The sequence below is a fragment of the Eriocheir sinensis genome, chromosome 20 (assembly GCF_024679095.1).
Source record: "Eriocheir sinensis breed Jianghai 21 chromosome 20, ASM2467909v1, whole genome shotgun sequence".
In the NCBI taxonomy this organism is placed as follows: Eukaryota; Metazoa; Arthropoda; class Malacostraca; order Decapoda; family Varunidae; genus Eriocheir; species Eriocheir sinensis.
The window spans coordinates 16,144,763-16,172,014 of NC_066528.1; the positions used below are offsets into that span (position 1 = coordinate 16,144,763).

Below are 27,252 nucleotides of genomic sequence, written 5' to 3' on the forward strand. Positions count from 1 at the left end.
ATTAGTTATAACGAAGAGTTTTGAAAATGGTAAAACGTAAATGAGGCGTTGAGTTTTAATGATGATAATGGTGACAATAATAATGATAATGATAATAATGATAATAATAATGAATAAAGGAATTGAAAAAAAAATATGTAAATTGTCGAAGCAGTTATTTATGTGTGTGTGTATGTGTGTGTGTGTGTGTGTTGCAGCTACTAATGTTTGGGGGAGTAGATAAATTTAATCCGTAATTTCCCAAAGGAGAACTATGTACGGGCCACACACACACACACACACACACACACACACACACACACACACACACACACACACACACACACACACACACACACACACACACACAAAGAAACACACACACACACACACACATTCAAACTTTTTGGTGAGAGAGAGAGAGAGAGAGAGAGAGAGAGAGAGAGAGAGAGAGAGAGAGAGAGAGAGAGAGAGAGAGACCTATAACCTAGATTGACAGGTTTACATGCAGTCTCTCTCTCTCTCTCTCTCTCAAAAAGTTTATTCAGATCTTCCTATCCATATATAACCAATTATATCTTTCCCCTTTCGTGCAGTGCTCTCTCTCTCTCTCTCTCTCTCTCTCTCTCTCTCTCTCTCTCTCTCTCTCTCTCTCTCTTCTCTCTTCTCCATTCTCTTCTCTCTCTCGCCCTTTTCTTTTCCTCTTCCGCCCACGTCACCGTCTGCCGCGCCAGAGGAAGGAAGAGAGAGAGAGAGAGAGAGAGAGAGAGAGAGAGAGAGAGAGAGAGAGAGAGAGAGAGAGAGAGAGAGAGAGAGAGAGAGAGAGAGAGAGAGAGAGAGAGAGAGAGAGAGAGAGAGAGAGAGAGAGAGAGAGAGAGAGAGAGAGAGAGAGAGAGAGAGAGAGAGAGAGAGAGAGAGAGAGAGAGACAGGGGGACAGACAGGCATACAGACACAGACAGAGATAGATAGACAGAAAAAGAGATAAATAGATAAATGAGAGAGAGAGAGAGAGAGAGAGAGAGAGAGAGAGAATATCAATAACTATCAAACAAGAATAGAATACAACCGTTCTCCAAAAACTTTTCCTTTACCTTTCCCAGCTGATATTTATTCACCTGTCAGAGCAACAGGAGGAGGAGGAGGAGGAGGAGGAGGAGGAGGAGGGGGAGGCTAGGTCACTGGAAAAAGAAGAGGGAAAAGGTCAGGTGGGGTCAGAACCAAACTCCCCGGACGCGAGAGGCAGAGACGGATATGGTGGAGGCGCTGTGAGGGTCTGCATGTGATAACTAAACGTATTCGCTCTAATGCACAGTGAATCAAGCTGTGGCGAGGCTGTGGTGACGCGCTGTGGTAGCCTGGAGGGTGGGGGGGGAAGGGGGGCGCAGCTGGTGGTGGTGGTGGAGGCGGATGAAAAAGGGGAGTGACCAACCCTCACCTCATCCATGCAACGCCTCCATCAGACCAGACCAGCTCTTCCCCTCCTCCTCCTCCTCCTCCCACCAGGCCAGATGCTCCGCTCAGGGTCCTCGCCCGTAGGAGCCTTCGTCAGTAGCACAGCGCGGGTGGGAGGCTGAGAGGGAGTGAGGGAGGGAGGGCCGGAGCGAGGGAGGCGCAGAGAGAGCCTGGTGGCGGCGGTGGCGGCGGCGGTGCTCGGCGTGTGTTGCAACCCCCCGCAGGTCCTGTCCAGACCACATTGTCTCCAAACTGGAACACGCCTCTTTTGCCGCGGCTCCTCCTGTAGCGGACTTTTGGCCAACAGAGTCTCCGCTTCGGGCCAATATTTCCGCCCAGTATTGATCGGCGGGGGGCGGCGGGCCAATGGGCGGGCGCGCTGGCCACCTCGCCCCGCCCCCAGCAATGGCCAGGCCTGCTGGGTTGCCGATGGCCCGGGTACAAGTGTGTGTGATTATTGAATTAAGCTTATCATTTGATTTCTCGGCGTGGTGGTGAGCACACGGCACTAAGACACCGCCACTAATATCATCACTAATAATTTGATATCATCTGTAATAATTTGATAGGAGCGCTGATTCAATTAGGCGAGTGACTTGAGGAGTTGCATTAATAACACAATTAGAAGCGGCCCGCCACCACCTTCTCACCTGAGGACTGTCCGCGTGGTCGCTGGCGGCGGTGTGGTCGGCGGCCTCCGGGTTCTGCTGAAGGTGCAGTAGCGCGCCGCCAGGATGGACTACGCCTACCTCAACCAGGCGGCGGCGGCGGGCTTCGAGGCCTCGTCCTGCAGCCTCGGGGGCACGCTGGGCGGCTCCATGGACGCCAGTCACGCGCCCTACACCTACGGGGACCTCACCTCCTGCTCCCAGATGCCCTCCGCCTATCGCTACACGGGCGCGGGCGTGCGGGGCTACAACACGGGCGTGGGCGTGGGAGTGGGCGTGGGCTCTCAGCAATGCGGGGTGATGGGCCGCCCGCAGGATCACCGCGCCATGTTCCCCGCCTCCGTCACCCCCGTCAACCTGCAGAGTAAGTCACCTTCATTTGTTACTGTAGTTGTTGTAGCTGTTGTTGTTGTAGTTGTCATTGTTGTTCCTGTCACGTTATGTCCTCGCGCGCTGTCTCGAGAGGACGCTGCAGTGTTACAAAGTCGAGAGCGTCGCCCCTTCCGCTGAAACTGTCCGCGTTACCGATGAAAAAACAGAGAAAATATGTAAGCTGTAATATTAGTGGTTAGGTTACTAATATTTCACTAATTCTTCACGCACAAAATGATTAGGTTATTTATATTTCTCTCTATCTCCACTCAAAATGGTCAGTTATTTATATTTCTCTCTATCTCCACTCAAAATGGTCAGTTATTTAAATTTCTCTCCACTCCAAATGCTTAGGTTACTTATATTTTTCTAATTCTCTACTCTCACGTAAAAATGAAGTGTGGTATAATTCCTTTCAACAACAAGAGTCTGGTGTTAAATTGCGATACAAAAAAATTCTCTTAATTCTCAATCTCAGTGTTTGTATAATTTCCAAACAAAAAATGAAAATAAGAGCTGAATAATTTATCGCAATATCTTTCCCCCCAAAAAATGTCTAAGCGATTAGCAAAGTTCTTAAAATTCTGAGTTTCTATACTTATCAAATTTCCACGCAAACAAGAAAGTAATTGTATAATTTCTTGCAATGACCCCCTATCCCTAAAAAAGAAATTCTGACGGTTAAATTAACAGTGGGCAAAATCCTTCAAATTCTGCGTTTCTATATGTGTCTAATATCTACACCCACACATACATACAAGCGGTTTAATTCCTTTTTTTTTTTATTTATACCGAACCTTGATTTTTTTCGAGGTCATTTTTCGGTAAGTACTTTCGGTAAGTACTTTCTATCTAAAGACCGAACCTCCGCTCAGCTTCACTATCACATCTAAAAATTAGCGTAATCTACAATATGACAAACACATCAGACGATTTGCGATGCGGTAAAACTCAAAACTCTAAGACTCTATACTGTTTTAATTTCAGCACAAAACGGTCATATAATTTCTGTCAATAACGAACACTTCAAGCGATGTTAGACACGGCAAAACTCTCAAAAATTCAAAGTTTCTGTATTGATCTAATTTCAACACGAACAAACAATAGTAATGCAGTTCCTGAACGATTTTACAAGCGCCAAAACTCTCTAAATTCTGTTTCTATACTGGTCTATTTTCAACACGAAGAAACAAAGAGTAATATAGTTTTTGGGAATAACAAACCCACCGAAGAATTTTAAATGCGGGGAAAACTCTCAATATTCTAAGATTCTATACATTGATCTATTTTCAACACGAGGAAATAATACTATAGTTCCTTGCAATAACAAACACACCACTGAACGATACGGCAAAACTCTCAATATTCTAAGTTATATATACTATTTTCAACGCGAAGAAATAATACTTTAGTTCCCGTCAATAACAAACACACACACACACACACCCGACAATTTTTGGTACGGTAAAACTCTCTAAATTCTAACATTCTATACTGGTCCATATTCAACACGAAGAAACAAGAGTAATATAGTTTTTTGCAATAACAAACAAACACACTCGACAATTTTAAATGCGGTATAACTCAAAATTCCAAGTTTCTTTACTAATATAATTCCAGCACGAAGAAATAAATAGTAATATAGTTTCGCCACACTGGACTTTCTAACGCATAATAATCATAAAAAAACCTCTATAATTAACATTTTTGGCAATAACTAGAAATGGATTCGGTTAAGTTTTATGGGTGCGACGGTTTTTGGTCTGAAATAGACGAATATAAAAAGCTGAGTACAACAATCTGGCAACGTTGATCGTCCCTGGTAATGGCAAAATTTAATGATACTAAGGTTTGACGACACGCGCGGCAATGCTCTTACTCTGAATGGCGCGTGACGGGGCTTGGCTAGTTTTCTTAGACGCTTCCTTCTCGTATATCTATCATTTCCATTGACCTAACAGAGAGGTTAAACGCGTTCCCATGAGTGTTTCCTTACGTTCACGGTGTAGAAACTTTGTCGAACTACCACCAGGGTCATAAAACTACCCATGGAAAGGCCCACAAATCCCACGAAAGCCTTTAATGTATGTGCTTCGCCGCCGAGAGGTTTAGGAAGATGACCCTCAGTGCGGCGACGTTGGTAAAGTACCCGAGAGGTTTAATAGAGCCATTTCTTAAACATTTCGTCGCACAAGAACACGCATTTGACAAGGCTTTCGTGGGATTTCCGTGACTACTTTTATGACCCCTGGTGGTAGTTTGACCCTTTCTTCTGTACCATGAACATTGAGAAGCGTCTGAAAACACCATCTCGGAACCTCAGCTCGCTTGTTTAAATAGCCTCTCGTAGTTTGACCCTTCCTCTGTACCATGAACGTGAGAAAACACTGATTATAACCAAGTCTCCTCGGGCTTTGGAAAGAGTTAATGGGAGAAGAAGCGTCTGAAAACACCATCTCGGGACCTCAGCTCGCCCGTTTGAATAGCCTCTCGTAGAAGTTGCTGGTGGTTTTCATGGGCTGTTTTGTGACCCTGGTGATAGTTTGACACGGTTTCTGCACCTTTGAACCGGGAAATCACTCTTGAGAAACCGGTTAAGCTTCTCTGTGGCCTTGGAAAGTAGTAGTCATGGGAGCCAGAGAGGTTTAAAAATATGGTTCACGGCATGAGTGTGGAACCGTCTGAGTTGTACGACGCACTTCGATATGCTATACAGTTACCGTCGATGCCACGCCCACCTCCCCCCTATACGCACACACACGCACACACACAACAGTATATCTCAACCCAAATGTTTGTTCTCTAAGTTCCGCAAATATATGGTAAAGAATATCCACGTTTAGTTTTGGTTCCGTAAAATCTCAAACTTGTAAGGAAATGAAGCGACAGATATCTTTTTGAGGTTCCGCTAATCATGATACGGAAAATGTTGAGAAGTGAAGTTGTGATCCGGGTAATGAAAATAAATATTGCTGAAAGTGATTCCGTATAAAAGAACTTGAAGCGATGGATATTTTTTGAAGTTCCGGTAATCAAAGAAATTATTTAAAAGTTTTGATCCGGAAAATAGAAATAAATAATAAAATAGATATTGCTGAAGGTATTGGATATTTTTTTTCCCACGCTGAACACGGTAAAGATTCTGTACAGGTGATATTGAAGGCTCGAAAAAAAATATCTATAGGAATTAAGAAAACGAAATACATGAAATAAAATAGATATTGCTTAAGGTATGAGATGTTGTTTTTGCTGTTGTTGTTGTTGATGTCACGCTGGTCACGGTAAAGATTCTGTACATGTGATTTTGAAGGTTCGAAAAATATGTCTATGGGAATTAAGACGACAGAATAAATAAATAAAATAAATATTGCTTAAGGTATGGGATGTTTTTTTGCTGTTGTTGTTGTTGTTGTTGTTGTTGTTGATGTCACGCTGGTCACGGTAAACTCTTTCCAGGTGAGGTTGAAAGCTCGCAAAAAATAAAAATATACATAAATTAAGAGAATGAAATACCACCGAGAGGTCATACATATTTACTGTAAGAAATAGAAGACGAAAAATTTAGGAGAAAAGAAAAAATAAAGAAGTTATTAGTATCCATATAAAAAAGTCGACAAATTACAGAAAAAAAAACTAAAGGACGTAAATCGTATTCACAGTAAAAAAAAAAAATAAATAAATAAATAAAAAAAAAAAAGATTATCCACTGGAAAAAAAAATAAAGAAAGACGAGAAATACGAGAAAGATTAAAAAACTAAGATCATTAATATTCACAGTAAAAAAAAAAGAGAAATTAAAAAAAAACTAAAAGAATGTTATCCACTGTGGAAGAAAATAAAGAAAGACGAGAAATAAGAATATGAAAAAAACTAAGAGGTCATTCGTATTTACAGTAAAAAAAAAGAAAAAAAAATTAAAAAAAGCAATATCTAGAAAATGTTATCCATATTCACGGTTAAAAAAATATAAATAAAGACGTGAAATTAAAGAAAAAAAAAAGAGGTTATCCATATTCACAGTAAGATAAATATAGACAACACAATAAAGGGAAGAAATAATAAAATTGAAAAACGTTATCCACACTCACGGTGAAAAAACAAAATAGAATAAATAAAATGGGACTTAATAGAAAAAAAATAAAACTGAGGTAATTCGTATTCACTGTAAAAGAGGACACATTTAAAAGAAGAAAATATAAAATGGAGATAATTCGTGTTCATGATTATATAAAAAGACAAATTTAAGAAGACAAATTTAAGAGAAAGAAAAACCCCAGATAATTCGTGTTCATGATTATATAAAAAGACAAATTTAAGAGAAAGAAAAAAGCCCAGATAATTCGTGTTCATGATTATATAAAAAGACAAATTTGAAAGAAAAAAAAACATAATTCGTGTTCATGATTATATAAAAAGACAAATTTAAGAGAAAGAAAAACCCCCAGATAATTCGTGTTCATGATTATATAAAAAGACAAATTTAAGAGAAAGAAAAAAACCCAGATAATTCGTGTTCATGATTATATAAAAAAGACAAATTTAAGAGAAAGAAAAAACCCAGATAATTCGTGTTCATGATTATATAAAAAGACAAATTTAAGAGAAGGAAAAAAAACCCAGATAATTCGTGTTCATGATTATATAAAAAGACAAATTTAAGAGAAAGAAAAAACCCAGATAATTCGTGTTCATGATTATATAAAAAGACAAATTTAAGAGAAAGAAAAAAAAACATAATTCGTGTTCATGATTATATAAAAAGACAAATTTAAGAGAAAGAAAAAAAACATAATTCGTGTTCATGATTATATAAAAAGACAAATTTAAGAGAAAGAAAAAACCCAGATAATTCGTGTTAATGGTAATCAAAAAAGGAGAAATTTAAGAGAAAGAAAAAATAAAACTAAGATAATTCGTGTTCATGGTAATAAAAAAGGACAAATTTAAGAGAAGAAAAAATGAAAAACAGATAATTCGTGTCAATGGTAATAAGAAAAGGAGAAATTTAAGTGTCAATGGTAATAAGAAAAGGAGAAATTTAAGAGAAAGAAAAAATATAACTAAGATAATTCGTGTTCATGGTAATAAAATAAGGAGACAAATTTAACCACCCCTGGAGATGCCCGAAACGCCTACGAAAGCTTTGTCAAACATGTGTAGATACTTGAGCGCCGAGATGTTTAAGAATACCTTAGTACATCTATTTCAAAAGGCTGTCGTAGAGGTTGTAGGGGTTTCCATGGGTGGTTTCTTGACCCCAGCGGTAGTTTTGGAAGGATTCTACGCCGTGAACGGGAAAAAGACTTATGACAATCCGACGTATATTCTTTTTGGACTTCAAGAACGACCGTAACGAGAGTCCGAGACGCTTGATCAGTCGAATTCTCTGCTCGTCTGGTATTTAATTTTTTTTTTACAACAAAGGAGACAGTTCAAGGGCGTAAAAAAAAAAAAGAAAACAATATTAAAGAAAAAAAAAAGAGCCCGCTACTTAAGTTATCTATTCAGTAAGTCGGTAATCGCGTCTCTAACCTCGAATAACAATACTCTTAACCTAAATCTAGTCTCCTTTCGCGGTGACATGTTTACAAGCTTGAAACGTTTGATAACACAGTCTAATTCTCTGCTCGCCTGGTGTTTAAGTTATCTACACAAGTCGGTAATCGCGTCTCTAACCTCGAATAACAATACTCTAAACCTAAATCTAGTTATCTTTTCGCGGTGACATGTTTACAAGCTTGAAACGTTTGATAACATGAGTCTAATCCTCTGTTCGTCTGGTATTCATTGTCTATCTATTCATATTCATATTCTATCTCTTTAGTAAGTCGGTAATCGCGTCTCTAACCTCGAATAACAACACTCAAAGCTAAATCTAGTCATCCCTTCGCGGTGGCATGTTTACAAGCTTGAAACGTTTGATAACATAGTATAATTCTCTGCTCGTCTGGTATTCAAGTTATCTGTTTACTAAGTCGGTAATCGCGTCTCTAACCTCGAATAACAACACTCAAAGCTAAATCTAGTCATCCTTTCGCGGTGGTATGTTTACAGGCGGGCGCAGGGCGTGAAAAATAAGGCGATATGGAGCAGGCAAGCTTTTATCATTCTCCCTTCCTCTATATTGTTTTGACCGCTCAGTGTAGTACCCGGCTTTCCCTCTCGCCCTCTCGCTGATTCGCTTCGTTCTCTATATTTCTCACCGTGTTCTCTTTTTCCGTATCGCTTATAGCTCGAAATATGGCCTCCCCTTCAGCCTGATACACATGTTAGCGGTGTTGCCAGAACGGGCGAGCTGGTGAAGAGGAGGAGTTGTGTTGCGGTGGTCCGTGTGTTGTCCTCAAATTCCGCCGCTATACCACACAAACGCACCCAAGAAACAAATGCAAAACTAGTATAATAAAAAGTAAACAAGCGAATACAAACAGCTGAATCACATGAGGGTTTAGAACATACACAATAGGACAAAGCAAGTCATACATCACGGCACCCACTATAAATACAATTCGCCTGCGCCACTACCGGGCAGGGGTCGTCTAAGGGGTCCTTCAAGATAGCTTACCGGCGCAATAGGCAACACGTGGAAAGTAAATACAATTGAATATACGAGAAATGAACGAGAAGAATAGAAGAACGACAACACAGCTGGTGAAATGAAGTCGAGAAGAACAAAAGAACGCCACAACACAACTGATAACGACAACACAACACAACTGGTGAAATGAAGTCGAGAAGAACAAAAGAACGCCACAACACAACTGATAACGACAACACAACACAACTGATGAAATGAAGTCGAGAAGAACAGAAGAACAACGCCACAACACAACTGATAACGACAACACAACACAACTGATGAAATGAAGTCGAGAAGAACAGAAGAACAACGCCACAACACAACTTATGACGACAACACAACACAACTGGTGAAATGAAGTCGAGAAGAACAAAAGAACGCCACAACACAACTGATAACGACAACACAACACAACTGATGAAATGAAGTCGAGAAGAACAGAAGAACAACAACACAACACAACTGATGACGACAACACAACACAACTGGTGAAATGAAGTCGAGAAGAACAGAAGAACAACAACACAACACAACTGATAACGACAACACAACACAACTGATGAAATGAAGTCGAGAAGAACAAAAGAACGCCACAACACAACTGATAACGACAACACAACACAACTGATGAAATGAAGTCGAGAAGAACAAAAGAACAACACAACACAACTGATAACGACAACACAACACAACTGATGAAATGAAGTCGAGAAGAACAGAAGAACAACAACACAACACAACTGATGACGACAACGCAAAACAACTGATGAAATGAAGTCGAGAAGAACAGAAGAACAACAACACAACACAACTGATGACGACAACACAACACAACTGATGAAATGAAGTCGAGAAGAACAGAAGAACAACAACACAACACAACTGATGACGACAACACAACACAACTGATGAAATGAAGTCGAGAAGAACAGAAGAACAACAACACAACACAACTGATGACGACAACGCGAAACAACTGATGAAATGAAGTCGAGAAGAACAAAAGAACGCCACAACACAACTGATAACGACAACACAACACAACTGATGAAATGAAGTCGAGAAGAACAGAAGAACAACGCCACAACACAACTGATGACGACAACACAACACAACTGGTGAAATGAAGTCGAGAAGAACAGAAGAACAACAACACAACACAACTGATGACGACAACACAACACAACTGGTGAAATGAAGTCGAGAAGAACAGAAGAACAACAACACAACACAACTGATAACGACAACACAACACAACTGGTGAAATGAAGTCGAGAAGAACAGAAGAACAACAACACAACACAACTGATGACGACAACGCAAAACAACTGATGAAATGAAGTCGAGAAAAACAAAAGAACGCCACAACACAACACTGATTAAATGAATGAGAGGAATAGATGATGATGATGATGATTATATACACACATAGACAGACAACACAGCACAGCACAGACACAACAGCCGCCGCGACGTGAGAACAGCGACGCGGGTAAGGTGTAGACAGACAGACAGACAGATACACGCCATCCTGAAGGGTCTTACGCGGAACAGCCTTGAACGAAGCCGACGGAGGCGCAGAAGAACGGGGAAAGTGGAGTAAAAGAATGAAAAGATACAGGAAAACAGGAGAACAGCAGAAGAAAAAGGGAAGGAAAGTAAAAGAAAATGTACTGATATTAAGAGTTTGCGTAGATTTTCCGGGGAGAGGAAGATATACAAACATGGATAAAAAAGATAGAGAAAAATAATAAAAAAATTAAGAAAAAACAGATTGATGTAGATGGATAAAAAAGAAACAGATAAAAATGAACAACAAAGAAGAAGAAAAACAGAGATTAATAAATGGATAAAAAAGAAACAAAAATGAAAAACAAAAGAAGAAAAAACAGATAGATTGAAAGATGGATAAAGAAAAATAGATAAAAATGAAAGAAAATTAAGAAAAAAGAACCATTGATATATTGATAGGTAGATAGATAGATAGAGTGACGAGACATACAGAAATTAAGAGTTTCTGCAAATTTCCTGTAGAGAGAGATAGACAAATATAGGTAGACTGAGATAGAGATAGATGAACAGATAGATAGAATGATGCCGAAAGAAACTATCAATTTTACCGTTTTTTTTTGTTCACGAATGAAAAGAAAACAAAAACGAAAACATGTCACACAATGAACCACACAACCTCCTGCGCAATAGAAGTGTAATAATCATCAACGCGCCATAAAAAAAAACCTTGACCGGAAAATTAAAATGGCGAACCTTCCTTTTCAAACACGAGTAAACAAACAAACAAACAAACAAAAAAAAAAAAAACTTCATGTAACTTAAAACAAAACAAAACAAAAACAAAAAACAAAAACAAAACAGAACAACAACAACAACAACAATAATAATAATAATAATAATAATAATAATAATAATAATAATAATAATAATAATAATAATAATACCACCACCACTAATGACACTTTTAGCGAGTAGAATATTTTGGCGCGCAGGAAAAAAAGTCTTTAAAATGCATAATATTCTGATGCCTCTTCCGTTAAAGTGTTGGTTTTTAATTTCGCAATGAACGTTCTCTGTGTGTGTGTGTGTGTGTGTGTGTGTGTGTGTGTGTGTGTGTGTGTGTGTGTGTACAAGCAGCGAGTGTGACCATGCCCAGGAAGGAAGGAAGGAAGGATTTATAGAAGGAAGGAAGGAAGGATTTATAGAAGGAAGGAAGGAAGGAGGGAATGAGGGAAGGAAGGAAGGAAAGGAGGGAAGGAAGGAAGGAAAGGAGGGAAGGAAGGAAGGAAAGGAGGTAAGGAAGGAAGGAAGGGAGGGAGGAAGGAAGGTTTTATAGAAGGAAGGAAGGAAGGAAGGATTTATAGAAGGAAGGAAGGAAGAACGAAAGGAAGGAAGGAAGGATAGATAGAAGGAAGGAAGGAAGGAAGGAAGGAAGGATGGATATAAGGAGGGAAAGGGAAAAAAAAACAAGAAAGGAAAGATGGAGGAAAATAAGCAACAAAGGAGGGAAGGAGAGTAGGAGGGAAAGAAAGAAGGAACAGGGAATAAGATGAAAGAAGAAAGATTGCAAAACAGACAACAGAAAAACGAGAAGAAAGTGAAAGAAAGGAGATGATAGAGAAACGGAGGACAAGGATAAGAAGTAGCAATTAACAGAGAGAGGGCTGAAGAGGATTGCTGGGCTGAAGTGAAAGATAGGTGGGCGTAAGGCGTATAAGAGACGGTGGGGACGAGAGGAGGATTGAAAGAAGGGATGGAGGGGGACAGAACAATGTTGCCAGGTTGTTACACTCAGGAGAATGTGTTTGACGATTTATGCAATTTATAACCACAGACTGTCACCCCTACGCAGACAACCATATTTATTTATAGTTACTGCTATAAAATTTAATTCCTGAAGGTCTTTATTTACATAGTTATGGATCACTAACTGGTTAATACGGTGCTCGGTAATGGCAAACTGAGACTGCTGGGATAGAAGTCCATGTTCGTATCGGGTTCCCATTACGCCCACTTCCCAAGACCACGGAGAGGATTAACCGGTTTTTCAAGGGTCATTTCTCCGTTCAAGATGCAGAAGTCGGGTAAAACTATCACTACGATCACAAAACAGACCCTATTCTTGTATCAGTAGAAGTCGTGTAAAACAATCTCTACGAACCACAAACATACCCTATTATTGTACCGGGGCCCATTAACACCTCTTCCCAAGACCACGGAGAGGATTAACCGGTTTTTCAAAGGTGACTTTCCGCCGGTTAAGACGTAGAAGTCGGGTAAAACTATCACTAAGATCACAAAACAGACCCTATTCTTGTATCGGGGCCCATTAACACCACTTCCCAAGACCACGGGAAAGATTAACCGGTTTTTCATGGGTCATTTTCCCGGTTAAGATGTAGAAGTCGTGTAAAACTATCACTAAGATCACAAAACAGACCCTATTCTTGTATCGGGGCCCATTAACACCGCTTCCCAAGACCACGGAGAGGATTAACCGGTTTTTCAAAGGTGACTTTCCGCCGGTTAAGACGTAGAAGTCGGGTAAAACTATCACTAAGATCACAAAACAGACCCTATTCTTGTATCGGGGTACAATACGCCCACTTCCCAAGACCACGGAGAGGATTAACCGGTTTTTCAAGGGTCATTTCTCCGTTCAAGATGCAGAAGTCGGGTAAAACTATCACTACGATCACAAAACAGTCCATATTCTTGTATCGGGGCCCATTAACACCGCTTCCCAAGACCACGGGAAAGATTAACCGGTTTTTCATGGGTCATTTTCCCGGTTAAGATGTAGAAGTCGTGTAAAACTATCACTACGATCACAAAACAGACCCTATTCTTGTATCGGGGCCCATTAACACCATTTCTCAAGACCACGGGAAAGATTAACCGGTTTTTCATGGGTCATTTCCTCGTTCAAGATGCATAAGTCGGGTAAAACTATCGCTAGGATCACAAAACAGTTCATGAAAATCCTCACAGCAACTTCCATGATTGGCTTTTCAAATGGGAGAACCGAGGTGTTGATATGATAAGAAACACGCGCTAAAGACATACAAGACTTGGCCGTAGTTTAACCCTATCCAATCCGAGGGGGGACAAATTTGGCCTCCCCTCAGGCACTTCGATCAAAACGATACACTTTTGTTTTTTTTACTTTCCACCACCTTCCTTTCACTCATTATTCACTACTGTTTTACACTCTTGATTCGGTACCAGTACTTAGTGTTCATGAGCGTTATCGTTGTTCAGATAAATGAGTACGATGCTAGGTGTTTCGAGCGTCAAAATTTGAAATCGTCGGATCGGATAGGGTTAAGCTCCGGGGAATATGGGGCGACCAGGTGAACTGTGGCGTGGTTTAGGGCACACGGACGTACACTTCTCAAACCGGGAAGGAAGATTTGCATACCTGAGCACGGGTGAAGTATGCGATATATAGGGGAGGGAGGCTGGGTTCTTTTTCCCTACTGTACCGCGCTTGTTTATGTTAGCGTGAGGGGTGTCTTGCCGTAGCGGAACCAACCAGAGAACGGACTTTTGAGGGTAAACATAAAAACAAGGTAAATATTATATAACTTAAGGCCGGTGTTTGGAGAGAAGCAGTGAGTGTTCATAGGCGGAGGAAGATGATCAGTTGAGTTCGAAGAGGTTTAAAGAAGAGGTTATATACAAAGATTATGCGTATTACCAGCTTAGAAGAAATGACTTGCGGGAACTTTTAAGAGAGGAGAGGGAGAAAGGAATACTATATAACTCTAAGCCGGGGTTTGGAAGGAAGCAGTGAGTGTTCAGAGGCGGAGGAAGAGGATCAGTTGAGTTCGAAGAGGTTTAAAGAAGAGGTTTAAAGAAGAGGATGACTTGCGGGGACTTTTAAGAGAGGAGAGGGAGAAAGGAATACTATATAACTCTAAGCCGGGGTTTGGAAGGAAGCAGCGAGTGTTCATAGGCCGAGGAAGAGGGTCAGTTGAGTTCGAAGAGGTTTAAAGAAGAGGTTATATACAAAGATTATGCGTATTACCAGCTTAAAAGAGATGACTTGCGGGGACTTTTAAGAGAGGAGAGGGAGAAAGGAATACTATATAACTCTAAGCCGGGGTTTGGAAGGAAGCAGTGAGTGGTCAGAGGCGGAGGAAGAGGGTCAGTTGAGTTCGAAGAGGTTTAAAGAAGAGGTTTAAAGAAGAGGATGACTTGCGGGGACTTTTAAGAGAGGAGAGGGAGAAAGGAATACTATATAACTCTAAGCCGGGGTTTGGAAGGAAGCAGTGAGTGGTCATATTCGGAGAAAGAGGATCAGTTGAGTTCGAAGAGGTTTAAAGAAGAGGTTATATACAAAGATTATGCGTATTACAAGCTTAAAAAAGATGACTTGCGGAGACTTTTAAGGGGGGGTTGCCTTAAAATTAAAACATATACATTTACTTATTCTTGAGATAAATAAATTAGAGTTAGGATTATGTTTTAAGTTAGGGGATGTTAATAGAGAAGAACAATTGTTTAATGGAAGAGGTACTGAAAGAAAATGGGGTTAAGGTTGCCCGGGGTGAGGTTTAAGGGGGGCTACTCTAAAATTAAGGGAAATGAGGTCAGGGTTGCCTTAGGAGAGAGAGGAAAAGGAGGTGAGGGACGGCCGTAAAGTTATGGAAAGGAGAGATAGAGGACAGTTTGAAAGGAGTAAGGATAGTTAGTAAGGGGTTATGATATCAGGATAGATTAGGTTAGGTTAGGTTTTGGCGGCCGTAGAAGAGAGTATATATGTATTTTAAACGTTTAAGGCGATATTTTAAGCTTGTGAGGAGTGAGGGAGTGATATCAGGTGTTAAGTTAGGTTTTGGTATGTATTTCAAGCTTGTAAGGAGGAGTAGGAAAAGGGAATAAGCGATTTTGAGACCATATATAACCATGGCAGTAGATCAGATTAGGTTAGGCTGTTATGTTTTGGCGGCCGTGGTCAGGTCAGGTTAGATTAGGTTTTGGTATGTATTTCAAGCTTGTAAGGAGGAGTAGGAAAAGGGAATAAGCGATTTTGAGACCATATATAACCACGGCATTAGGTCAGATTAGGTTAGGCTGTTATGTTTTGGCGGCCGTGGTCAGGTCAGTTTAGGTTAAGTTTTCGCGGCCGTAGACAGACGAGGAACAAGGACGAGGCAAACCAGCTAGACATTGGACTAAAATGGTGAAAGTAAATAAAGTTTGAGACGTAAGATATTGTAGTGAAGGACAGGAATACGGTGAGGACGTGAAAGAAACCAGACGATATAGAATTTTTTTTTTTTACAGCAGAGGAGACAGTGCAAGGGCGTAAAAAAAAAATAATGAAAAAAAAGCCCGCTACTTACTGCTCCTAAATAGAGTAGAGTGGCAAATACGATCGGATACTGTTCAAAGGCTTGGTAGAGTGTTGAGAAAGGCCTGAGATTGTAGAAGGGAGTGAGATCAGTATTATTAAACGTATTGGGGTTCCATGACGACTACGTTCCATGGCCAACAAAGAAGATTAAGCAGGTTTTCACGGGTGGTGTTTCCCCGTCAAGGTTCAGGAGTCGTGTAAAGTCGTCATCATCATCATCATCACATAATGGTCCATAAGAATCCCAGCAACTTCTACGAGAGGGTCTTGAAACAGTCGTACAGAGACACTGATAAGTTAGAACACTGACTGAGTCTTCTGAAGGGCGGTAGATGTCCTATAGAGCAGCGACGCGAGAGTCTGAAGGGAGGTGGCGGTAGGCATTTGAGGGCCAGGCAAAGTGGGACACGCTCTAAGGCCGGTAGTAGTGTTGGGAAGGAAGGATTGGGATGTTTTGAAAGGAGTGAATCTTCTGAAGAGGCCGTGAAGAACGTCCAGGAGCAGCGTCGCGGGGCTTCGTAGGGCGGCAGCGGCAGGCTCTTGAAGGCCATGCAGGGAGGGACACGTTCAGAGGCTGGGCGGAGTGTTGTGAAGGGAGGCCTGGGATGTTCTGAAAGGAGGGAGTCTTCTGTAGGGGGTTGCAGGACGTCCTAGGGCAGCGTCGTGGGGCCCTGCAGGCGGCGGCGGCAGGCTCTTGAAGGCCGGGCAGGGCGGGACACGTTCATGGCGCCTCAACTTCCCCGCACCGCAAAAAAATTCACTTTTCGCTCTCCGTCACTGTCAGTGTTCATGTCCGTATTGGACAGTTAATCCTCGGGATTTTCCAGTCGACTAATCCGTAGCTTATACCTAGAAAATTAAATTCTGATGAAAATACAATGAAAGTATATTTTTCGAATGATAAAGAAACAGTGGAGGCAGCAATCGTGTGCAGGGCCGGGGGGGGGAGGGGGGAGGGGAGGGGAGGGGGTGCCTGGCGGAGGTGCCTGTGTGTGCTGCCGTATTGAGGGTGTTTGTGCCGCGGCGGTGTGGCCTTTAAAGTTGTGCGGCGGTCTCCAGGCGGCGGTACGCGAGCTGTCACGTTTAGCGGCGGGCCGGGCGTCGCCGTGTTGACCGTGTTTAATTGGCAGCGTCTGAGGCGGCGTGGAGCAGCGGCGCGAGGCGGCGAGGCGCCGTCACCCTCAGCGGCTGGCGGCACCGTTGTCACCACTGTCTTCCTTCACCTCACTCAAGTCTTCCAGCACGCACGCACGTCTTTCCCCTCTCCCGTGAATACAACTAAAAATGTCTTCCCTTCCCTTCCTGTTTGATCTGGCGGGTTTACAGTGAAGGCCGTGACGGAGGCTGAACTTTTTCCTCTCGTGCATTGCTCTCATGTTTAGCGTCGCCCTTCATAAGACGCCGCGACGTATTGCGCTGACACGATATCCGTTTCTCCTTCTATTTACGACGAATGACAACCACCAAAGAGGCCCCCATGCACGCGCACGCACACACATACACATACACACACTCACTCACACACACACACACACACACACACGATGCGACTTTCATAGGTTTCTGGATTATGATTCTTAGGCCTCTGTGGTTCTTGGACTCGGAGTGTGGCTCTTGAAGGATCTTAGATTGTGGCTCCTGAAGGCGTTTGGGTTTTGAAGTCTCTTGAAGGCTCTTGGAGGCTCTTGAAGACTCTTGGATCGTGGCTCTTGAAGGCACTTGGATTGTGACTCTTGAAGGCTCTTGGATTGTGACTCTTGAAGGCTCTTGAAGACTCTTGGATTGTGGCTCTTGAAGACTCTTGGATTGTGGCTCTTGAAGGCTCTTGGATTGTGGCTCTTGAAGGCTCTTGGATTGTGGCTCTTGAAGGCTCTTGGATTGTGGCTCTTGAAGGCTCTTGAAGACTCTTGGATTGTGGCTCTTGAAGGCTCTTGGATTGTGGCTCTTGAAGACTCTTGGATTGTGGCTCTTGAAGACTCTTGGATTGTGGCTCTTGAAGGCTCTTGGATTGTGGCTCTTGAAGGCTCTTGGATTGTGACTCTTGAAGGCTCTTGAAGACTCTTGGATTGTGGCTCTTGAAGGCTCTTGGATTATGGCTCGAGAAGGCTTTTGAAGGAGGATGAGGAGGACGAGGAACGAGGAAATAGTCTTAGGAAATCACCATTCTTATTTTATCACAACCATCATTATAGAACCTCAACTTGCCATCCCCACCACCACCACCACCACCACCACCACCTTCATCACCACCACCACCTTCATCACCACCACCACCTTCATCACCACCCCCAATGTGTACAGTTACTCAAAATTTCAGATTGTTGTGTCGCTTTCGGGGTTAATCAAGGCACGAGTGAGTACTTTGAGTGTGTGTGTGTGTGTGTGTGTGTGTGTGTGTGTGTGTGTGTGTGTGTGTGTGTGTGTGTGTGTGCTTGTGTTTGTGCGAGTATTTATATATGTGGAAATTGATGGGGACACCTACACATATACACATTCAGAAACACACACAAACTCAAACACAAACACAAACACACACAAACAAAAACAAAAAATATTGGATAGTTAAACGAAAATACAAAAAAGTTCTCAATAATAAAGATATTTGCATCAACACTAGTGAGAGATTTCTAGTAGTCAACCTTGTCCCATTTTCTATAACTTCCAAACTTTCTATGGATAACTCTTACAATTACCATTATTATTTCTATCTTAAGAGTGGGGCCATAATTTTTCTCTTAACACTATACCATTATCTTCCTATAGAAATACCATAAGACTAACAAGATTTCTTTTCTGGTGGTGTCTTCTTAACTCTCCAGGTAACACTTTTACTATCCTCTTCTTTGGGATGTTTCATAACCTTCTATCGACCCGTGTTTTGCTTCTGCCTTCTCTTCTTCCTTTGAAAATCTGAAGGGGAACGTTTTGTTGGTACGATCTCCTCAATTTCTTTTCCTTGGAACAACTCTTTTAGCATCATCCTCTTATGGAAATTTTATGAATGACCTTTTTTTCCACTCTTGTTCTGGCTCTTTTCTTTTTTTCTTCTTCCTGTGGACATTTTAAGAGGAACATTTTATTGGTGTTATCCCTCACATTCTCCTTTGAACATCACTTTTCGCAAATTCTGAGGGAAACTTCACGGCTGACTCTTTTTCCGGCTCGTATTCTGCCTCTTATTCTTCTTCCTGTGATTTTTTTTTAAAGTGGAACATTTTATTGGTGTTATCCCTCACATTCTCCTTTGAACATCACTTTTAGCAAATTCTTAGGGAAACTTCACGGCTGACCCTTTTCCGGCTCGTATTCTGCCTCTTATTCTTCTTCCTGTGATTTTTTTTTTAAAGTGGAACATTTTATTGGTGTTATCCCTCGCAGTCTACTTTGAACAATCTTTTTAGCATCCTCTTTTCATGGGTATTTTATGTCTGACCCCTTTTTTTTTTTCGTATTCCGTATTCGTATTTCGTATTTCGTATTCCGCCTTTTTTTATTTATTCTTCTTCCTGTGAAAACTTGTGTGGTACATTTTGTTTGTTCGATCCTTCACATTCTTCTCCTTTTTATCATCCTATTCTTTTGCAAATTTATGGGGGAAGTTTTTTCGGCCCCTTACTTTACTTGCTGTTGTTTACTTGTTGTTGTTTACTAAGTGTTATTTCTTGTAATGACTAAGGTTGCACGCTGTAATTATGTTTGAAGTCGTTACTATCTTACCGAACATAATGCAAGACTAACGAAACCGAGAAGGAAGAGAAATAACGAAAAACACACGAAAGACATATAGGAAATTAAGAAAAAACGTCGTAATATCTTCAGCAATCGTTAACTGACACGCAGAACATCAAACGAGGCTAACAAAAGCGAAAATTATATAAAAAAAACGAATCAAAAACAGAAAACATCACAGAAAATTAAGAAAAACATTGTAATTTCTTCTGCAATCGTTAATGACCCGCAGAACATCATACTAGACTAACAAAAGCGAAACGGAAAGAAAAATAACGAAAAACACACAAAATACATTACAGAAAACCAAGAAAGCATAGAATAATTAGATGGATTTTGTTAATGGGAAACTAATACAAACTCGCATCCCATTCCATCCACCTCCCTCCCTCCCTCCCGAAGAAAAAAGAAAAATGGGAAAGTTTAAGTCTGGCCTAAAAAAGAAGAAAAAGGGGGTTAACAGCGCCCTCTATGTGCAAAAGTTGTCTTAAGGCGCCCGGGGGAGTCATGCGAGGGGCGACGAGGAGGAGGAGAAGGAGAGGAAGAGGACGACGACGAAGAAGGAGAAGAAGGAGGAGGGGGAAAAGAAGAACAACAGCAAACGCGACAACATTAAGAATAGGAGTAAGAAGAGATGAAAGAAAGGAAACAAACAAAAAAATAAATAAAGCGTAGAAACATGTGAATAATAAGAAAAAAACAAGAAGAATGAGAGCAATAAAAAGATGAAGAAGAGAAGTTGAAGAAGAAGAAAAGAAGTACTAAAAAAAACTAACAGGAGATGAAAACAGGGAAAAAAACAATAACTAACATAAGAAAGAAAAAAACAAAAATAAGAAAAATAAGAAAATAGTAAGAAAACAATAACAATAATAATAATAATAATGAGAGAAAACGGAGGAAGAAAAAGAAGAGCAGGAATAAAATACGATAAAAAAGAAAGAAGGAAAAATAAAACAAGATTAAGAATAAGGAGTAAGGTGAGATTAAGATTCGTCTCAGAACATGCTCCCTTTCCCTAATCCTCCTTACGAGCTTAAAATGCATACACTGTGTCATCTACGGCCGCTAAAACCTGACCTAAACTAACTTAACCACGGCCGCAAAACCCTAACCTAACCTAAGCTGATACTGTGGTTACATATGGTTTTAAAATCGCTTAATCCATTTCCTTACTCCTCTTTCCTTGTTTAAAATACATACCCAGTGTCTACGGCTGCCAAAACCTAACCTAACCTGACCTGCCCACGGCTGCCAAAACATAACCTAGCCTAACCTAATCTGACCTAATGCCGTGGTTACATATGGTCTTAAAATCGCTTATTCTCTTTTCCTACTCCTCCTTACAAGCTTGAAATACATACCAAAACCTAACCTAACCTAACCTGACCTGATGTCATACTCCTTTACTCCCTACCCTTACAAGCTCAAAATGCCTCCTTACAAATTTAAAATACCGCTTTACAAGATTTAAATGCATATACACTTTATTCTAAGGTCCCCAAAACGTAATCTAACCTGATAACATACTCCTTTCCTCCCTTTCCCCACTCCTTACAAGCTTAAAATGCCTCCTTACAAATTTAAAACACCGCTTTACAAGATTGAAATGCATATACACAACGTAATCTAATCTAACCTAACCTAACCTATCCTGATATCATACTCCTTTACTCCCTTTCCTCACTCCTTACAAGCTTAAAATGCCTCCTTACAAATTTAAAACACCGCTTTACAAGATTGAAACGCATATACAGAACGTAATCTAACCTAACCTAACCTGACGCCGTGCTGGCCCTAAACTCTTGATCCACGAAGCGCCGGACCCTTCCTCAGCAGAGCCAGAAGGAAGCCAGAGACCGTAACCTAAGCCTATATAGTCCTATCGCGCGGGAGTCTAGTTGTGGGGTAGGCTTCGTTGAGCGCGCGCCGCCAGAGGGGAGAGAAGTGAGGGGAGCCGCGCGGTAACTCCCCTCCCCGCCAGAACGAAGTGTAAGCGGTGGCGGTCGAAACAGCACCCGCGGCGGAACGGAGCGTCTCAGCAGCCTTTCCCTCCTTGTTCTCTCCTTCCTCGCTGCGCCCCGGAGAGGTTGTGGATTAGAATGGAGAGGAGAAGAACGAGAATGGGAAGAGAAGAACGAGAAGGAGAAGAGAAGAACGAGGAGAAGAGAGGAACGAGGAGAAGAGAAGAACAAGGAGAAGAGAAGAACGAGGAGGAGGAAGGAAAGGAAGAAAATTGCAACGAAGAATAGAAGAGAAGAAAGAGGAGAAGAACGAGGAGGAGGAGGAGTAGAATGTCAAGGAAGAAAACCAGAACGAAGAACAGAAGAGAAGATTGAGGAGGAGAAGAAGAACGAGGAGAAGAAAGCGAAGGAAGAAAATAACAAGAAAATCACAACGAAGAAGAGAAGAAGAACGAGGAGGAGGAAGAAGAGAAAGAAAACCACAACAAAGAATAGAAATAAGAATAAGAAAAGAACGAAGAGAAGAAGAAGAAGAAGAAGAAGAAAAAGAGGAGGAGCAAGTGAATGAATACAAAGACGAAGAGGAGAAGAATGAAGAGAAGGAAGAAGAAAGAGAACGTATCCAAAGACAAGGAGGAGTTTGAAGAAGAAAGAAAGAAGAAGAAGAAGAAAAAGAAAAAGTAGAAGAAAGAGGAGAAGGAGGAATTAAGTACTGAAAACAAAGACAGAGTAAGAAGAGGAGAAGGAGGAGGAGGAGGAGGAGGAAGAGGAAGCAGACCCGAAGGAAGAAAACCACAACGAAGAAGAGGGAGGAAAAGGAGGAGGAAGAGGAGGAGCAGGAGAAGGAAGCGAAGGAAGAAGAAAAAACTAACAAAGAATAGGACGGATGAGAATAAGAAGAACGAAAAGATGAACGAGGAGGAGGAGGAGCAGAAGGAGGAGGAGGAGGAGGAGGAGGGATAAGAAAAAGAGAAGAACAAGAAGAAGAACGAGGAGGAAGAGGGAGACGAAGGAGGAGGAGGAGGAGCAAAAATAAGAGAAGAACAAGAAGAAGAACGAGGAGAAGGAGGAGGAGGAGGAGGAGAATAACGAGAAGGGAAACGAAGAGGCAAAGGGAGAAGGACCAGGAGGAACAGGACCAAGAGGAGGAGGAGGAGGAGGAGGAGCATGAATCATAGAGGAGGAATGAGGCGGCGGGCGAGCTAGGAATAAGGGAGGAAGGAGGAGGAGGAGGAGGAGGAGGACCAGCGCGGCGGTAATTACGTTAGCATCGACTACTGGCTACAGGAGGTACAAACACCGCATTGATTACTACAAATATTGTGCAGGGGAGCCGCGCCGAGGAGGAGGAGGAGGAGGAGGAGACAGCGGCAATTATATATGGACGGTAATAAAAATCGATTTGACAAAGAGAACGAGAGATTCGAATAGATTGTGGATTCGCTTCGCTTTTGTTTTTGTTGATGTTCTTTTTTTTTTTTCAGCAAGTGGTAGTAGTAGTAGTAGTAGTAGTAGTAGTAGTAGTAGTAGTAGTAGTAGTAGTAGTAGTAGTAGTAGTAGTAGTAGTAGTAGTAGAAGAAGAAGAAAGAGAAGGAAATAAGAGAAGAAAAAAAACAGAGAAAAATAATTAAACGGGAAATAATACAAAAACAGAAAAGAGAAGGAAGAGGAAAAGGAGGAGGAGGAGGAGGGAGAAGAATAAAGAGGAGGAGGAGGAGGAGGAGGAGGAGGAAGAGGAGTGTAAGGGCGTGAGGCTGTACTTCTCCCAAAACAGGGTTCATTACACACTACAAGGAGGAGGAGGAGGAGGAGGAGGAGGAGGAGGATGGCAGTCCCTTTATTTATTTTTTTCCTCCCTCCTTTCCTCTTTTTTTTCCTCCTCTCTCGGGAACGCCTTAAACTTTTTCCCTTTTCCACGTCCCATTTTTATCCCCGAGTTGATGTTATTTTTTTTCTTTTTCCTTTTTTTCAAACCTTTTTTTCCTTTTTCCTTTTTTTCCAACTTTTTTTTTTGTTTCACGCGCGTTTTCAATCGTCCATTATTTTCCGTCTCTCTCTTACGCTTCGTCTTGTGATTGTTGTTGTTGTTGTTGTTTTACCCTCTTCTTGTTTTTGTCTCCTTTCTTTCACCCTCTTGTTAAAATCGTCTTCCATTTTTTTTGTGTTTTTCCCTTTTTTTTTTTGGTCCATCTGTCATTTTTATTTCCGCTCCTTCATTTCTCTATTTTTTTCTTATTTTTTGTACTTTTTTAGATTGTTTCCATTGTTTATATGCTACTACTACTACTACAACTACTACTACTACTACGACTCCTACCACTACTACTACTACTACCACCACCACCACTATTATTCCTACTACTACTACTACTACTACTACTACTACTACCACTACTATTGAATGTTATTAGGTCCAAACACAACACACTAATGGAGCAATTTTGTACTTACTTGGTTCATATCATCTGTGGTGGTGGTGGTGGTGGCGGCGGCAACACCACCTGCTAATTAAGTGCATACCTGGGGAAAAAAATACCTGTTTTAAATTGTACCTTTGAGGGCGTAGTTTTTTGATGTTGTGAATTTACCCCCCTCTCTCTCTCTCTCTCTCTCTCTCTCTCTCTCTCAAAGCCGAAAACTTGCAAAATAAAACGAAAAAACAAAGGGAGGGGGACCAGTAGGTGATGGGTACTGTGTGTGTGCGTGTGTGTGTGTGTGTGTGTGTGTGTGTGTGTGTGTGTGTGTGTGAGAGAGAGAGAGAGAGAGAGAGAGAGAGAGAGAGAGAGAGAGAGAGAGAGAGAGAGAGAGAGAGAGAGAGAGAGAGAGAGAGAGAGAGAGAGAGAGAGAGAGAGAGAGAGAGAGAGAGAGAGAGAGAGAGAGAGAGAGAGAGAGAGAGAGAGGAGGAGGAGGAGGAGGAGGAGGAGGAGGAGGAGGAGGAGGAGAGTGAAATACGACATTACCTGACTCTTCTGCTGACGTATTGATATTGTTCCCGCGGATAGCTGAGAGTAACGACCCCCGCCCGCCGCGATGGGGGAATAAGTAGCCATTCTGTTCGGCCCGCCAGAAGCCCTCCGCAGCCTCAACTGGTGGCCGCCTTAGACACACACACACACACACACACACACACACACACACACACACACATACAAACAAAACCCTCTCTCTCTCAAACACACACACTCACACAGATGCACACACACACATCATCCCTTCTCTTTCCTTCCTCTCTCTACACACACACACACACACACACACACACACACACACACACACACACACACACACACACACAAACACACAGGCAAACACACACACACACACACACACACTCCATCGCTCTCCCTTCCCTTTACCTCCTCTCCCCTATTCATACCCACACATCCATCCCACCAAACACACACACACACACACACACACACACACACACACACACACACGCACACACACACGCACCTCCCAGTAAGACATGTACCAGTGAAAAAGAGAGGCAGGTGACGTGGTTATGATGTAATAATGATCGCGCGGGGCAATTGGACGATGAGTTACGATGTGGGCGAAGGCGGAGGCGGAGGAGGAGGAGGAGGAGTGAAAAGTGAGCTGAGGAAAAGAGGCTCCTTGCAAGACATCATCTCCCCTCCTTCAAGAACTCCAGATGTGCTTTACGGTTCCCTTCCTTTCACCAATGTACGTGGCCTTGAAATATGGACGAAACACGGACGAAAATAGTGTTAGACCATGTGTGTGTGTGTGTGTGTGTGTGTGTGTGTGTGTGTGTGTGTGTGTGTGAGGGGCGGTGAGGGTGCGGGGGAAGGGCCGAAGTAGAGTGGCCCCGAAAACGACTTCTTGGAGGGGGCGCGCGGGGGTGCTAAGGGGATTCCGACCCCCTTTGGTTATTGGCTCCATTTCTCACCGTGTTCCTGAGAGAGAGAGAGAGAGAGACGGAGAGAGAGAAGATTCCACGCCTCAAACTTGTCCAGAGCCGCTATATATTATTTTCCGTCTCTCTCTCTCTCTCTCTCAGGGGAGAGAGAGAGAGAGAGAGAGAGAGAGAGAGAGAGAGAGAGAGAGAGAGAGAGAGAGAGAGAGAGAGAGAGAGAGAGAGAGAGAGAGAGAGAGAGAGAGAGAGAGAGAGAGAGAGAGATGGAGAGAGAGGAGAGAGAGAGGGAGAGAGGGAGAGAGAGACAGAAGTAAGACAAATGAAGGGGTGAAGGCAATGAAAATATGGATCAAAAAACGAAAAACAAAACAAAGAAAAACAACGAGAAAAACGAACTATTGAAAAAAACAAAACAAAAATAAAACAGAAAAAAACAATAGAATGAAAATGGCGATTAAGAGAAAGAGATTAAAAAAAAAAATATTGAGAGGTTACACTTAAAAAAAAAATAGCACCCACACTTAATATAATTGTCCTTGGTGATGGTGATGATGGTGGTGGTGGTGGTGGTGAATGCTCATGGTGGTAGGGATGTTAGTTAATGTGTTGGTGTTGATGGTGATGTTAATGTGGTGGTGTTGGTGTTGTTGCGAGATGGTGGTTAATTTTTTGGGGGCAGTGGTGGTGTAGTGGTGATGATGGTGGTGGTGATTTGAGACGGTAGTAAATTTTTGGTATGGTTCTGTGCGGCAGTGGTGATGTATTGCTGGTGGTGATGAAGATGATGTTGATGGTGATGATAATTTGGTGGTGATGGGGGTGTTCTGAGGTGCTAGAAAAATTTTGGGGTGTTAAATGTGGCTTTGGTGGTGTGGTGGTGGTGGTGGTTGCGCTGGTGATGAGGTATGGTGATGACAATGGTGGCTGTGGCGGTAATGGTGATGGTAGTGATGATACTGGTTGATGGTGTTAGTGGTGTCAGGGGTATTGAGACTTTCAGTGATAGTGCGGTGTTGATGGTGGTGTGGTGTTGATGGTAGTGGTGACGGTATAGTGGTGGTGGTGGTGGAGGCGGTGATGGTTTAGTAGTAGTTGTAATAGTGATGATTTTGGTTGTTGTTGTTGTTATTGTTGGTAGTGTAGGGGGTGTTGATAGTGGCAGTGGTGATGGTATGGTGCTGATGGTGGTGGAGGCGGTGTAGGGGGCGGTGATGATGACGATGTAGTAGTAGTAGTAGTAGTAGTAGTAGTATATAAGTGATGATTTTGGTTGTTGTTATTATTGGTAGTGTGCTGTGGTGATGGTATGGTGCTGGTGATGGTGGCGGCGGCGTAGGGGGCGGTGCTGGGGGCGGCGTGCGCGGTCCGTGGGGGGCGGACTCACAGGAGGCGGCTAACGACATCAGGACGCCCATCCGTCATCCGCGGGTCGCCGGGTGGCCCAGATCCGCTAACCAAATTTGCCTCCATCCGGCCCGGGCTCTAATCTAATTGCCGCTGCTTTTTCTTGGCGTAATTAAGTTGCTTAGTGCTTAACCTCGAAGGCTGATTATATTTCAGCCAAGATATTAGAAGAATTTTGTCATAATTGAGCCGTGGCGGAGCTTATGACTGATATAAGGGCGGCGAAGACTGTGGCCGCTCTAGTCTGGCCATGGCGGCGGCGGTGGTGGGCTGCCCGAGGCCTCCTGCCGCCGCCGCCGCCGCCTCCGCCATCTTGACTCCGGTGGCTGTAGAGCTTTGTCGACGCGCCGCC

At 42.3% G+C, this 27,252-nt stretch overlaps 1 protein-coding gene and 1 long non-coding RNA gene across 2 annotated transcripts in view; one reads left to right on the forward strand and one right to left on the reverse strand.

The window, feature by feature from the left end:
* Window positions 1–1,072: 1,072 nt before the first annotated feature.
* LOC127001267 (paired mesoderm homeobox protein 2B-like) overlaps window positions 1,073–27,252 on the forward strand; it is a 132,660-nt gene continuing 106,480 nt past the window's right edge. The window contains exon 1 of the mRNA XM_050865631.1: window positions 1,073–2,464. Within this exon, the coding sequence (XP_050721588.1) occupies window positions 2,167–2,464 (298 nt within the window). The 5' untranslated portion in view covers window positions 1,073–2,166. The remainder of the gene's footprint in view (window positions 2,465–27,252) is intronic.
* The window catches only part of LOC127001270 (uncharacterized), an 88,566-nt gene continuing 63,641 nt past the window's right edge, over window positions 2,328–27,252 (reverse strand). The window contains exons 3-4 of the long non-coding RNA XR_007754980.1: window positions 24,068–24,136; window positions 2,328–2,457 (exon numbers count right to left, since the gene is read on the reverse strand). This is a non-coding gene — a long non-coding RNA (uncharacterized LOC127001270). The remainder of the gene's footprint in view (window positions 2,458–24,067; window positions 24,137–27,252) is intronic.